Source organism: Phocoena phocoena, chromosome 8 (genome assembly GCF_963924675.1).
Source record: "Phocoena phocoena chromosome 8, mPhoPho1.1, whole genome shotgun sequence".
NCBI classification, from domain to species: Eukaryota; Metazoa; Chordata; class Mammalia; order Artiodactyla; family Phocoenidae; genus Phocoena; species Phocoena phocoena.
The window spans coordinates 59,180,787-59,196,343 of record NC_089226.1 but is presented as its reverse complement, the minus strand read 5'-3'; the positions used below and the strand labels follow the sequence as shown (position 1 = coordinate 59,196,343).

Here is a 15,557-nt window from a genome sequence, read left to right as displayed (position 1 = left end):
GGAAAACAGTATGAAGTTTCCTCAAATAATTAAAGATAGAATTACCACATAATCCAGCAATTCCACTTCTAGGTATGTATCTAAAAGGAATAAAATCACTCTCTTGAAGAGATATATGCATCCTTTTGTTCATCTCAGCATTGTTTACAATAGCCAAAACATGGAAACAATTTAAGTGACCATGGATGGATGAACAGATAAAGAAAATGTGATATGTATATCGATATATACACATGTATACACAAAAATACACACAAAGGAAAATTATTCAGCCATAAAAAAAGAGGGAAATCCTGCCATTTGTGACAATATGGATGGACCTTGAGGACATTTTGCTTAGTGAAATAATTCAGACAAAGACAAGATCTTACTCACATGTAGAATCTTTAAGAAAAAAAAAAAAATTGAACTCAAAGATACAGTGAACAGATTGGTGGTTGCCAGAGGCAGAGAGTGGGTGAAATGGGTAAAGGGGGTCAAAAGGTACATACTTCCAGTTATAAGATAAGTCAGTCCTGGGAATATAATGTACAGCATGGTGACTATAGTTAGCAAGACTGTATTGTATATTTGATAGTTGCTAAGAGAGTAAAAGTTCTTAAAAGTTCTCATCACAAGAAAAAATTTGTAACTATGTGTGGTGATAGATGTTAACTAGACTTACTGCGATCATTTGCAATATATGCATATATCAAATTTTTATGTTGTACACCTAAATTGAAAAGAATGTTATATGTCAATTATATCTCAATTTTAAAATGTTACAGTAAAAAGCAAAAAAAAAAAAGTGTATATCCAAACAATAAAAAGGAATAAAGTACTGATAGATGCTAAAATGCTGATGAACCTTGAAAACCTTATGCCAAGTGAAAGAAGACAGTCTCAACAGACCACATATTGTATGATTCCATTTATATGAAATGTCCAGAACAAATAAACCTTCAGAAAGTAGATTAGTGACTGCCTAGGGCTGGGCAAATGGGGGGAAAAGGGAAGGGTAATGGCTAAGGGGTGCAGGGTTCTTCTTAGCGTAATGAAAATGTTCTAAAATTGACTGTGGTAATAGATGCACAACTCTGTGAATATACCAAAAGCCAATGAATTATACAGTTTATATAAGTGCATTACATAATATATCAATTATATCTTTTTTTTTACATAGCATGTCCTTTTTATAAAAATTATATCTTAATAAAGCTGTTAAAAAATTTTTGTGCTACAGAATACATACATTTTTATACGTAATATCCAAATTCATATACCCAAAAGCAAAGGATTAATTTAGATTAGGTAGATATTAAATATATATAAATTCATAATCAGTTAAATATCTTCTCCCAATACATCTGAGAAGTAGACTTCCATTTCTAGCCATGATGAAGTAACTGGTTCTAGACTAGCCCTCCTCAAGTAACATCTATAGAACTAGACAAAATATATGACTCTACTATTTTTAGGTATGAAACTGGCAGCAAAGGAAGTGTGTACCACATCTGCTCCAGCTTTCTGCCCGAGACACTTTCCCAACTCCATCACAGGGAAGTGGACCCTAAGCCAAGCATGATGGTCTCACTGAATTGAGATGCAGAGATCACAGTTCTGGGCTACTGAAGAAGCTAGAATTTGTAGGACAGGGTATTAGAGAGGAGACAACAATGAGAAGGGGTGGCCCCAGCAATCTGCATGGGGGTTCCCTGAGCATCCTTGCCTGAGTATTAGGCCACACATAAGCCAGGGTGAGACTCCATGAGGCCTAGGAGAGTCACTACTGCAGGCCTGAGAGCCGAACAGATACCAGAAACTGCACACTGCTGGGACACACTGGAATTCCAATTCAGCCAGAGTGGAGATAGTGCTGCACACCTTGGACACACAGGCTTTCAGTGGAACCCCAAAACTCAATACTCATTAAAGAAAGATGACGCAATCGAAACTTCCTATACTGTGTCATCCACAATGTCCAAATAATCAAAAATTATTAGATATGCAAATAAGCAGGAAACGTGACTCATAATCAGGGTGGAAAGCACCACAACAAAGAGTAGCCCCCGCTCGCCGCAACTAGAGAAAAGCTCGTGCACAGCAACAGACCCAATGCAGCCATAAATTAATTAATTTTAAAAAAATTATCCAATCTGAAGAACACAGATTATTATCAAACAGTTTAACACACGTATAACTAGAGTCCAAAAAGGAAAGAAGAGAGAGTGGGGCAGAAAAATATAGTTGAAGAAATAATAGCCCCAAATTTCCCAGGTTTGTTGAAAAACATCACCCATGGATCCAAAAAGTTAAATGAACCCCCAAGAAAAATAATTACAAAGGTAATTAGATTAGTCACATCACATTCAAACTGCAGAAAAACAATAAAAAGGAGGAAAAAAGCTATCAGAAAGCGGGGGGAGGAGCACATTAGATACAAGAGGACAAGACAAGTATATAAATAATAACTAACTTCTCATCAGAAACAATGAAGCCAGAGGAAAATGGAGTGACCAATTGTCAATCCAGAATTCTATATCCAGCAAAAATTATCTTCCAAAAATGAGGGTGAAATAAAGACACTTTCAGATAAGTGAAAGCTAAGAGAACTGCCACCAGCAGAATTGCACTAGGAATGCTGAAGGAAGTTCTTCAACCGAAACGGAAATGATACCAGATGGAAACTCAAACCTATGTATTAGTCTCAAGAAGGGAAGAGAGTCAAAACTGGTAAATATAAAAGTTTTTTCCTTCTCTTAATCTGTTTAAAAGATAACTGTGTTTAAAGCAAAACTAACATTGTACTATGAGGTTTATAAAGTATGCAGCACAAAGTCTGGGATGGAGTAATTAGAACTGGACTGTTTTAAGTGTCTTACGTGGCATGGTATAATATTAACTCAAGGTATACAATGAGTGATTAAAGATGCATGGTGTAATACCTAAAACATCACTTGAAAAATACAAAGATATAGCTAAAAATGCAAGGGAAGCAAATGGAATACCAAAAATATTCATTTAGGTCAATATAGCTGAGAAAACTAGTATATAAAATACCTCTAGAGTGAAACAGATGAAAGAATTTCCCATGGAGAAAGTTGGCTAATAATGCAAAATACATTTTACCATAGAAACAATATGTTAAATGATGACTTTGATATAAAACCTTTGAATAAAGTTAACTAAAATAAAACTTGAGCTGTACATCAATCTAACCACCCAATATGTTTGCTTGTTTGGAGACAAAACAATTCCACAACACACAAAGAAAAGAACATAGTAATACACAGAGCCTGTTTCCCCAACTCTGAACAACAACCAGCTTGAGACTAATCATTTTATGAAGTTTGTGAATCAAGTATTCTTAATACTTGGTATATATTAGAAATAAACTGTAAAGTCTATTAATGATGAAAATAACTTCACTAAAAACTAACTAAAAGCCAAAAATGACATTTTAGCATCAACTAATATAAATTCTTATAGTATGTTATCTTTAACAGACAAGCAATAAAATATTCATCAATAATGAATCATTTAGTTTTAGGAGTAGATAATATTCACATAGTTCCAAATTCAAAACTTACCAAAAAGGGTATACAATAAAAAGTCTGCCTCTCGCCCCCTTCTCCAGCCACCAATGGGGGGAAAACAAATAACACTAAAATATAATCAAGGGATACACATTCCCAGTTGTTTCCTGTGGGACCACAGACATGGTAACACTTTACATAACACCAGAAATAACATTTTCTTTTTGAATTGGGATTATTTCAAAGTTCACAAAACAGAAAACATCTGGATGACAAGACACTCATACATGAATGCCAAAAAGGAGATCAAATGGAATGTTAAAGCATGACCAAGGAATACTGTGAGGAAACAATAAAATGAAATAAAAATATCAGCTAAGATTCTATTAAGTTAGTCCTGACCAACACATGACAGGAAATCTGCAGCAGTGGAACAAACTACAGGGTTGCGTTTCTGTGCCTAGTTCCCAAATTAGTCACTGAAGAGCCAACAGCACAAACCAGACTTACTAACTCCTGCTTATGCATCAGATCATTCCTGAAGATTGACACCAACAAAACAGACAGCATCTGTGGGATTCAAATGAACATTCGAAGAATTTACAAAGAAAATCATCAACTTATCACCACAGGCCTCCTCAGGTAAAAGGCTTCATTCTCTACACTTTCATGACGGAATTGCCAATCCTCAATTTCTAGGAGTAATTCTAGCTCTTATTTGTCCTTCCCTGCTTTCAGTTTAGCCGCTTTACTACTTATTAACACTTTCACCTGAGAAGTAAAAGGAGTTCAGCAAAAATGAAACTACCTGGAGGGCCCTTAGACCACGATTTCCCCAAATTATCAGAAAACCAGAAGTGGCAAGATATTTAAACACTCTTAAGTATTCTTAACAGGAGAATCCTAAGAGGCTATTGGCCTACTGGCCCATTACCTACGGTAAATACAAAAACCTACTCCCAACCTAAGACACTGAACTTAAAAGCAGTTGAAAGGAGGGGATACAAATGGTTCCTAAGGAGTCTCTTATTCCCAATCTGCTTGGGACAAGTGAAATTCTAGCTATATCTTTCATAATCTAAAGTCAACACACTTTTTACACTTTTATGGGAAACACTAGGAGTAAATTAGAAATGGGTCCCTGTGGCAAACAGGGCAAACAGTAATGTGGAAAAGCCATATTACTGCAACCAATACCTATTTCTTACTGGCAAAGACCACCTCTCCAAGAAGGTAATCACATTCCCAGCCTCCTTTGCAGCTAGGCTGCAGGGGCATATGAAGCAAACTCAGCCAATGAGATACAAGGGAAAGTCTTCTGGGATAATTTCTGGTAGAAACTGTCTTCCCTAGTAGAAGGAAAGGAGGGAAGGTAAAGAGGGAAATTTTGCATGAGGAGAAACTGCACTTCCTTTCTCTTTTTCCACCTCATGTTGTACGAGAATAGCATGCTTGGAACTGTGTATGCCATCCAGCAATCATAAGGAGAATCATTATCAACACACAGAAAGATGGAAGGTACCTAAGGCTGCTGAACTTAGTGAAGAAAATTCTTTGGTATTACTTGAACAGTTTATCTTCAAGGTTCATTACATTTTTTAACTCACAGGTTAACTCTTTACAGGATAAGTAAGTCAAAGACCATAATTTCTGAACAGATATTCTCAATTACTTAACAAAATTACAGTCCACATGCATCTGTTGAGCACCTACTATGTTCCACATACTATGCAAGAAAGCTTTTATGTGCATTACTTTAATTATCAAAATAGCCCCATAAGGTATTATAATTATCATTATTTTACAGATAAGAAATATGAGGCTCACTAAAGTTTAAGTAACTTGTGGTTACTTGTGGCCAAATTCACATAATTAATAAAGATTAACAACTAGGATTCGTACCCAGGTTGTATATCTCTAAGCTGGTACTCATTCCAGTAGCTGTGATCAGCTACCCTACCACTCAGATCACCTTCACCACCTCTCTTACGTATATACTTGGGTGTGGCTAAAAAGACCAAATCAAGGAAAAGGGCGCATAAAAATTCTTCAATACTTCTGTTCTTAACCCAAGTGGTGGGTAACTTTCATTATTACTCCTTAGTTTAATTCCATATGACTCTGTTTAAAAAATTCTCCCTCTCATGATTTACATCAAGTTCTAATTTGAAAGAATACTGGATTGAGAAACAATGATTGCTGAATGAATGAAAAAGACCAGGGTACAGCACCTGACCTGCTACTTCCAATTTTCATCATATCTAAAACTCCACTGATTGCAAGTCACATTATGTTCCACTAAGAAAAAATGCTGCCATTTAAATTGATACAATACCCTATCACTTATTGATACAATTTTTATTTATACTTATTAAAAGAGCTCTTTTAAACTTTGTTAGGTTTTTTAAAAATATTTATTTATTTGGCTGCGCCGGGTCTTCGTTGCGACATGCTGGATCTTTTAGTTGTAGTGTGCGAGAACTTTAGCTGTGGCATGTGGGATCTAGTTCCCTGACCAGGGATCAAACCCGGGCCCCCCACAGTGGCATTGGGAGCATGGAGCCACTGGACCATCAGGGAAGTCCCCATTAATTAGATTTTTAGCATATATTACTCTTGTGCACAATTTTTAAAAGGTAAATGAATAAATTGGTGCATAAACTGGTCACACTCAGGCTCAAACTCTTCTGAATCACTTTTGAATCAGTCATTACTGTTTTTCCACACAGTATCATCCTCTGTGCCATCAAAAGCCTGGGTGGGGGGCTTCCCTGGTGGCACAGTGGTTAAGAATCCACCTGCCAATGCAGGGGACACAGGTCCAAGCCCTGGTCCAGGAAGATCCCACATGCCGCAGAACAACTAAACCTTGTGCCACAGCTACTGAGCACGCGTTCTAGGGCCCACGAGCCACAACTACTGAGCCCACAGGCCACAACTACTGAAGCCCTCGTGCCTAGAGCCCGAGCTCTGCAATAAGAGAAGCCACTGCAATGAGAAGCCCGTGCACCGCAACGAAGAGTAGCCCCACTCGCCGCAACTAGAGAAAGCTGTGTGCAGCAATGAAGACCCAATGCAGCCAAAAATAATAAATAAATAAATAAATTTATTTATTTTACAAAAGCCTGGGTGATCCAACATTTGTATTCAAACCATTATCTCTGGGATTTTCTTCCAAGCCTGCTGCTAACTACTCTCTGCAAGTTCTGTGCACAAAGAGACAAGGACAAACACACACAACCAAAAGCAACTGTAAGATGTAACTGGATTTCAGAAATATAAGAATGTAAAATAAAATGTGCTTCTTAGAATTAATAAAACACAATAACTTATTTTGTTACCTTGTATAAGCCAACATCCTATAGCTACCAATGGTGAATATCTACCATGCTTGGCATTTCACCTATCTCATTTAACTTTTACAGAAAAGCAAAAAGGTAAGCATTAACCCTGTTTTACATACATGAAATATGAGGCTCAGAGAACCTTAGTAACTTGTCCTAGATTATCCAGCATTAGTGACAGAGCTGAGTTTCAATCTCTGGTCTATCTTCAAAGTCCTTATTCGTTTCACCCCTTCATTGGTTCTCAAAATTTAGGGCACATAAGAATTACCTCAGGGCTTCCCTGGTGGCGCAGTGGTTGAGAGTCCGCCTGCCGATGCAGGGGACGCGGGTTCGTGCCCCGGTCTGGGAAGATCCCACATGCCGCGGAGCGGCTGGAGCCGTAAGCCATGGCCGCTGAGCCTGCGCGTCCGGAGCCTGTGCTCCACAGCGGGAGAGGCCACAACAGTGAGAGGCCCGCGTACCGCAAAAAAAAAAAAAAAAAAAAAAAAAAAAAAAAAAAAAAAAGAATTACCTCAGATGATTCTTCCACAGAGTGGGAAAAATATTGCAAATACTGCATATATTTGCAAATCATATAGCTGATAAGATAAATATTTAAAGAACTTTTACAACTCAATAAGAAAAAGACAAATAACCCAATTAAAAAATGGGCAAAGGATTTGAATAGACATTTCTCCAAAGAAGATATGCAAATAGCCATTAAGCACACAAAAAAATGCTCAACTTCATAAGCTATTAGGGAAATGCAAATCAAAGCCACAATATGATACCACTCCACACCTACTAGAATGGCTATAATCAAAAGACAGACAATAACAAACACTGGTAAAAATGTTTAGAAACTGGAACCTTCATACATTATAGCTAGTGGGAATATAAAATGGTACAGCCACTTTGGAAAACAGTTTGAAAAGTTCCTCAGAAAGTCAAACATATCGTTACCATATGACCCAACAATTCCACTACTAGGTATATACCTAAGATAAATGAAAACGTAAGTCCACAGAAAAATTTGCTCAAAGGAACATTATTCATAATAGCAAAAAAGTCCATCAACTGAGGAACAGATTAATAAAATGTGGTATATCCATACAGTGGAATATTATTCTGCAATAAAAAAGGAATGAAGTATTGATGCTATAACATGGATGAAAGTTGAAAACATTATGCTAAGTAAAAGCCAGTCACCAAAGACCACATATTGTATGATTCCATTTATATAGATTCTGCTTCTACAGAGAGCGAAAGTAATAATTGCTTAAGGCTGGATAAGGTGATGGGAAGTGACTGTTAATAGGTAGTTTCCTGTAGGAGGGACAAAAATGTTCTAAAGTTAAAGTATCGTGATGGTTGTAAAACCCTATGAATATACAAAAAAACTTTAAATGGGTTAATTGGATGGCAAGTGAATTAGATCTCAATAAACCTGTTTTTAAAAAAACCCTCTAGACCACATTACCTCTAAGTTTCCCTTTTAGACATAAAGGTCTCCGAGACAATGAAAAAAAGTCTCAGAGCTTCCATCAACAGACTTCAGAATCCAATCCCCAGTGACTCCCATGAACCTAGAGAGGCAACATATAGTATAGTTTAGAGAAGGCAACATATAGTATAGCAATTCCTCACTTGAGGTCACTAGACCTCCAGATGTCTGCAAAGAAAGGACAAATGCTTCTTGAGCCAGGTTAAATTTTTCAGAACATCTGTGAGAAACCACACATACCCTCAACCTGCTCTGAGGTAAAGTTTAAGTATCTTTGCTTTTGGCTGGACTCATGTTACTAGTTTTAAAATACTGACTCAAAGCTGACTGACAGCTCAGTATATGAAAAGTGAAAAATAAAACAAAAATGTACTTTTTGATATGCAAAATGTTTCCAAAAATGGGAGCCATGATGAGTTCCTTGGTTAGAAGCTTGGGAAATACAGATATAGGGGAAAGTACACTAGCCTAGAAATTAGGAGAAATAACTGAAGAGTCCACCTCAATATGATTCACTTCCTATCAACTGTCTCGGTTTCCATTTTCATCTATAAAATCAGCAAACATCACAGTATCCACCTGACTCTAAAATTCTATGATTTTTCAATATTATATAATGACCTAAAAATGTCTGCTAAGAAAGTAATTATTTATATTCTGCATCCCTGCAAAGAACTTTCTTTACTGACTCTAGTTAGCACATCATAAGAATAAACAAGAAATACATTATATTAATACACAACACATAGGCTCTAGTATTTAGAAACTTATTTATAAGTGGCCCTAGAAAGCAAAGAGAGAATAAAAAATAATAAACGAAAAAGAAAGTAAAGTATGCTAGTCTACTGCTGATAGCAAAAGTCAACAGGAAACACTTCAGTATAAAAATCTCCCCAAAGCATGGAATATCCCTGATTAACAACAAATAAGTTATCTTTCCTTCTCATACTTTACTCCAACAAACCAGCTTCTACATGCACCCCTGGAACTCAAATGAACTGAAGAAAGGGAAGAGAGCAAAGGAAAAATACTATATCATAAATGATCTCCTTTCAAAATTCCAGAAGATGAGAAGGGGGGAGGGGAGTGGGAACTAGCCATAACCCAGAATAAAATTTTCCTATTTACAGCTTAATGTGTTGTGGTCTTTTTTTTTTTTTTAACTTTTTTTAAAGTCAAAAAATTTCTCTCTGCTTACTTACTTCTTTATGTCAAGAATTAAAGGTATTTGCACTTTGAGGGGTGAATTCATACTAATTTAAATTGAGCATAACACTGGTGGGGGGTGCATCAGTGAGAAGGAGAGCTATTTGTGGGATTTTGGGAAGGAAGGTGGTGAGAGCCTCAAAAAAGGAAAAGCAGGCAAGATGCTTTACAACATAATACATATAAAAATCCAAGTTCAGAGATTTCTAATGAATTTTTTTAAAAGGTCATTCCACTTGCTAAGACAAATCAACAAAGCCAGACCACTTCCTCCTCAAGGAATTAAAGTTATGAATATTGAGAGTAAAAATTTTCAATTTCCAATTCAGTATTACCATTGGGGGGGGAGCAAATCAGAAACCTAAACTCATGTTTTAGGAGGTAATACAGTATTCTGCTCACAACTATACAGGAATAAAGGGATTCATCCCATTTATTTAATACAAAGAAAAACACACTGACTCCTTTAAAATAATAAAGAATCCATGAATCCTTGGAGCACCAACAGTCTCTGTATTTACATATTATATATAAATACAGATATACTCTACATCAAATAGCCACAGTACATTTTAAAGTGCCTACATGAATCAAATTAAAACACAAGCTCGGGACTTCCCTGGTGGTCCAGTGGGTAAGACTCCGTGCTCCCAGTGCGGGGGGCCCGGGTTCAGTCCCTGGTTGGGGAACTGGATCCCACATGCATGCCGCAACTAAGAAGCCCACATACTGCAACGAAGATCCTGCGTGTCGCAACTAACACCCAGGGCAGCCTAAATAAATAAATAAATAAATAAATAAATAAATAAAACACAAGCTCAACAGACACCACTACAGCCCCCTACAAACAGAGCTTATAAAATATCTCACTTAAACACAAATAAGCTGCATGTAAATATAACCAGTTACATTCATTTAACAATTCTGTCAGCTGTTTACAAAGGGTACAAATATACAAAAATGAATAAGACTTAGCCTCTGACTTCAAGGAATTCACATGAGGGGGGAAGCCAGAAGCATGTACAAAATCAAAATTCTTTGAGATCACAGAGAAGATCAAACTTGCAAACTTAGTGGTAACCAGAATTTGCCAGATGAAAATTAGGAGGGCACAAAAGCATGAATGTCGAGAATACAATTAGATAACCAGAAGTCTTAAGTGGCCAGGGCAGGGGGAATAAGGAGAAAGGATATGCATGGGCATGAAATGGTAATAATTAAGCCAGGAAATGAAGCTTGTAGCTTGTACCTAGGTTGCAAAGGGCCACATGTGCTATGACAAAGTGTTTGGTCTTTATCCTGAAGACCACAGAGAACCTGATACGTAATAAACGGTTATTAGAGGGACTTCCCTGGTCGTGCAGTGGTTAAGAATCTGCCTGCCGGGTGGGAGGGAGAGAGATACAAGAGGGAAGCGATATGGGGACATATGTACATGTACAACTGATTCACTTTGTTATAAAGCAGAAACTGGCACACCATTGTAAAGCAATTATACTCTAATAAAGATGTTAAAAAAAAAAAAAAAAGAATCTGCCTGCCAGTGCAGGGGACACGTTTAAGCTCTGGTCCAGGAAGATCCTACATGCCACAGAGCAACTAAGCCCGTGCACCACAACTACTGAGCCTGCGCTCTAGAGCCCGTGAGCCACAACTACAGAGCCCACATGCCACAACTACTGAAGCCCACGAGCCTAGAGCCCATGCTCCACAAGAAGAGAAGCCACCACAATGAGAAGCCCGGGCACTGCAAAGAGTAGCCCCTGCTCGCCACAACTAAAGAAAGCCCATGCACAGCAACGAAGACCCAACGCAGCCAAAAATAATAATAATTAATTAATTTTTTAAAAAAAGAAAATAAATAAATAAACAATTATTAGAAAGTTAACTGGTAACAACGTGGAAAACAGATTTAAAAGGAGAGATTGGGAGGTGGAAGATATGAGAACACTACAGTAATAATTAGGATATTACCGCAACAACGCCAGTGAAATGTGAAGTCAGAAATAATACAAACAACTAAACAGTAGCAACAGGAGCAGCAATCTACATCAACTTAGCAGTGACGTGTCCACATAGCTGACCATAAGTCAAGGTACAAGCAACAGGGGAAATAGAGAATATGCAAACAAGAGGTCTTTTGAATATAATCAAAAGGACTTAATGACTACTGACTATCCATACCCCACAGAGGATCTTTACTTACAAACGAATTTTGCCTTCCTAAACTACTAAAATATAAAATACCTTCGTTCACTTAATAAATATTAAAAGCTTAATTCGTAACCATATGAAAAGTTTCAGGTGTCTTGCACAGGAATTATTTAAGTCTAAAAATTTCCCTGTGTCCACGAGAAAAACAAAGAAACAAATGCAGAATTAAAATAGAGTAGTTTTCACCCAAAACTAACACAACATTGTTAATCACCTACACGCCAATATAAAATTAAAAGTTAAAAAAAATAGAGTAGTTTTCAGTCAGAAAACAATGATCTTGGTATATCCAAGTTTGGATGAGTCTAAATTAATATGCCTTAGAAACCCTGAAAAGATACGTAAATATTAATTTAGTATCTAAATTAAATATGGGGGGGAAAAAGGAACTCTAAGTAAAAATCTTTGGGCTACGAACAATTCAGCTATCCAAACACATATAGTTTTATTATAATAACATATAGTTAATATTTTTCATGAAACCAACATGAGGTTGTGCACCACAGGAAAAAATAAGTAACTGATGAGGCTTACAGACCCAATTCCAATTTAATAAATGTATTAATAAAGGGAAATAATTGCAGCGACTCTGTTTCAACATGCAAATCATTTTCCTTTACAAAAATGTTTGTTGAAATGTCAGTTTGTATTATAGGATTGTTAAAACAGTGGTGTTTCTTTCAATAAAATGAGTCATGATTACTTCTATAAAGAAAAACATTGACTTTCACAAGGCTGGCAAGATGTCTTATCTTTTTAATTCAAAGTTATCTTGAATAGGGATACAAGTAACTTTAATGATAAAATATGATAAACACATTTCCCACTAAATTTAATGTTCAAAGACAAAGTTATATTTACCATGTTCTAATAATCATCTGAGATTGACTGGCTCACCCCCAGATATTAACCATTAACCATGTGTCAGTTTAAAATTCCACGTGAAATCGTTAAGGTCAATAAATGTAGAAAGAAATTTAGCAGAAAAATTATATAAATAAGAATTTCTATTTCAGTGATTATAATCTGACTGATAAATTTGTAAGAACTTTGTTTTTTCATAATAGTATGTGTAGGTTATAGGTTTCTCCACTAAAGGAAAAAAGTTTGTATTGTGTTAATTCCAGTTAAAATTTCTAGCTGAGTCAAAGCTCTAACAACCTTAAAGCAGGAAATCCAAAAGGAAATTCCATCATCAGTTCCTGGGGCTTGGTAATGCAAAGGTTATTTGAAATAGAGATACAGAAGTTCTCAAACTATTTACTATAACCTTACCTCATATCTTCAAGCAAATCACATTCTGCTTGATGTTTGGCTTGAAGTTTTGTCATCTGCTCAACTTGAATGTTTTTCAGTTCTTGTGTAACTTTCACCTAAAATATACCATATATTTATGAGGCCTTACTGCAACTTTAACAATAAAAAAATTACTTAAGGAAAATACGAAATACTTGTCAGAATATATAACTCTTACTTGCCTTTCCCCTGAGGAGCATAAACCCATTATTAGCCACATAATTTTGTTTACTGCATATAATTAATGAAAAAACTAGCTAAAACAACCTGAAGCAGAGGCTAAATGAAAGTACACGAGTATAAAAATTACAGATTAAAGAGGTGCAAAATAAACTGCCAGTCATTTCATTTCATGTACAAGCTCAATACATATCCAGGTCTTTAAAAGAGTCTGTCTTCTATTTCTTCCAAAAAGGATACAAAGACATTAAAACATCAGGAGAGGTGAGCAGAGTGTAGATGGGAGAAGTGGGCATAAGAATGCCTAGATATCTCATGACCGAAACTTACACAATCATAAAATTATATGCATGAATCAACTACTTAAATTATTCCATAATGGCTACGAGAAGCACACTCTCAGGATGATGCCCTCGACTTGCTGGACAGCACATCAAATCACAATCTCTTTCTCACAAAGGAGAAAGCAAAAATGACCTTCCAGCATATGCAGTGCTTTTAAGCCACCACAGCAAGCCGGTCCCCGTGGCGTCTCCACTTCAAACAGCTAGAACAGTATATGCAAACCGGCCAGTGCCTCGCCCGCCAGGCCGGGATCCAGGTTACAGTGGGCCTGGAACCCCCATGGCCGAAGCAGAGCCACTGGAGGGGTAAGTGTACGTGTGTGAAAGAAAAAGACTCACTTAACCGGAGAACCCGGGTTAAGAAAGAGAAAAAAGAGGGAGCAGACACGAATGAGTTAGGCATTCAGCAAATGTTTGCCCACAAGGGGAGGATAGAACAGCCTCCTCCACCCAGAGGAGACACTCAGTAACCATCTGCAGGATTGAAAAGACAAGGACACAGCCTCAGTCCCTGGGAAAACTGGGAGGGGGCCATTGAAACAGTTCTGGAAAGGCGAAGCGGGGAAGCTGCTGACAAGCCCGGAGCACCCGTCACTCCGTCACTACCACCCGAAGCCTAGATCACGGCTCACACGCCAAGCACGGCCCGGTTCTCTCTCTCCTGGGGACAGAACCACCACCTTCCTCGCCCCCTAGTCGGAGGGGCGGGGCAGGAATGGGGAAGAGAAAGACAGGACCACTCAATGCTTAATTTCTTGTTTTCCCTTGGGGTGGGGGTGACTATTGCGACTTCTCTTCGGTCGCCCCGTGGGAAAAGCGAGCCAAACATTAAGGCTAGGCTGGAAACAAATTCCCTGTAAATTTGCCAATGGGGGAGGGTGGCGACAAGCGGGCGGAGGGCTCAAACCTGGTGCAGACTAAACAATCACACAAGCAAAAGGCTCTGCAAGCTGCAGGGGCTCCCCCGCCTCCCCTCGGTGCAGCCCCGAGAAAGCACTTTGCAGAGAGCAGCACTGCCATGCGCGCTCGCTCTCTCTCACACACACATACACATACACACACGCACACCCGAAACTCTTGTGAAATGTCTGGGGATGGGGGGGTCTACCGAGCGGTGGAGGGGACGAGCCCTGGCCGCCCCTCCGACGCGAAGGCACCAAACACGCCCGCCCCCCGCCAGGAGCCGGCGGCAACTCAGTGACAAGCCCGAGACGACGGCGGTCACGGCCCCTTGCGCAAAGGGGGAGGGGGCGCAGTGGTCGCCCCAGCCGCGTTCCTTGTACGCATACCCCAAAACCTCAAAGACCCCCAGCTGCATTCTCACCTTCCTCGGCGGCGGCTGCATGATGCTGAAGGGACATCAATCTTCCTCCGACGGCGGCGTAAGTGAGGAGGGAAGGAGGAGGGCCAAGAGGAGAAGGCCGCCCAGCGAGCGGGGTGTGCTTGTGTGTTTAAGGAGAGCCTGAGAACGAGGACTCGCCCCGGAGGGAGCAAGGCCGGCGGATAGCAGGACAACCGGGTCCGAGGGTGAGTGTGAAGAGAAGGAGGAGAAGCGCCGAGAAGGCCTGGGCTCCGGCGGCCCTGGGGGTGTGTGAGGCAAGGAGGCGGAGACCGCGAGGGGGCGGGGGCCCGGGTGCGGGGGCGCAGGCTCTCGCAGCTAGCCGAGCGGCTCTTGAGGAGCACCCCCGTCGTCCGGTTCCCTGCCCGCCGCGGCTATCCACCCGCCGCCGATTCCGCGGCTCCTCAGACGCGGCCCCCCCCGCCCCCACTCAGGCAGCCTGGCCCTCGCTGGGCCCAACACCCCCACCCGGCCGGGGGAGGTGGAAGGCGGCGCCGCACTCTCCGCTTGGGTTCCTCTACTCAGGCCGCGGGAATTTCCGGCCCCAGCGCGTGGCGCAGCGCCCCGCTCCGGCGGCGGAGGGAATAGCTTAGGCTAGAGCTGGGTTCGAGGGGCCGGGCCTGGCTGCAGGGA

The 15,557-nt window shown here is 39.5% G+C and overlaps 1 protein-coding gene across 1 annotated transcript in view; it reads right to left on the bottom strand.

The window, feature by feature from the left end:
- The window catches only part of FCHSD2 (FCH and double SH3 domains 2), a 301,858-nt gene extending 286,727 nt beyond the window's left edge, over positions 1 to 15,131 (bottom strand). Inside the window, exons 1-2 of the mRNA XM_065882104.1 lie at positions 14,910 to 15,131; positions 13,041 to 13,138 (exon numbers count right to left, since the gene is read on the bottom strand). Coding sequence (XP_065738176.1) covers positions 13,041 to 13,138; positions 14,910 to 14,930 — 119 coding nt within the window. The 5' untranslated portion in view covers positions 14,931 to 15,131. The remainder of the gene's footprint in view (positions 1 to 13,040; positions 13,139 to 14,909) is intronic.
- Between the last annotated feature and the right edge of the window lie 426 nt (positions 15,132 to 15,557).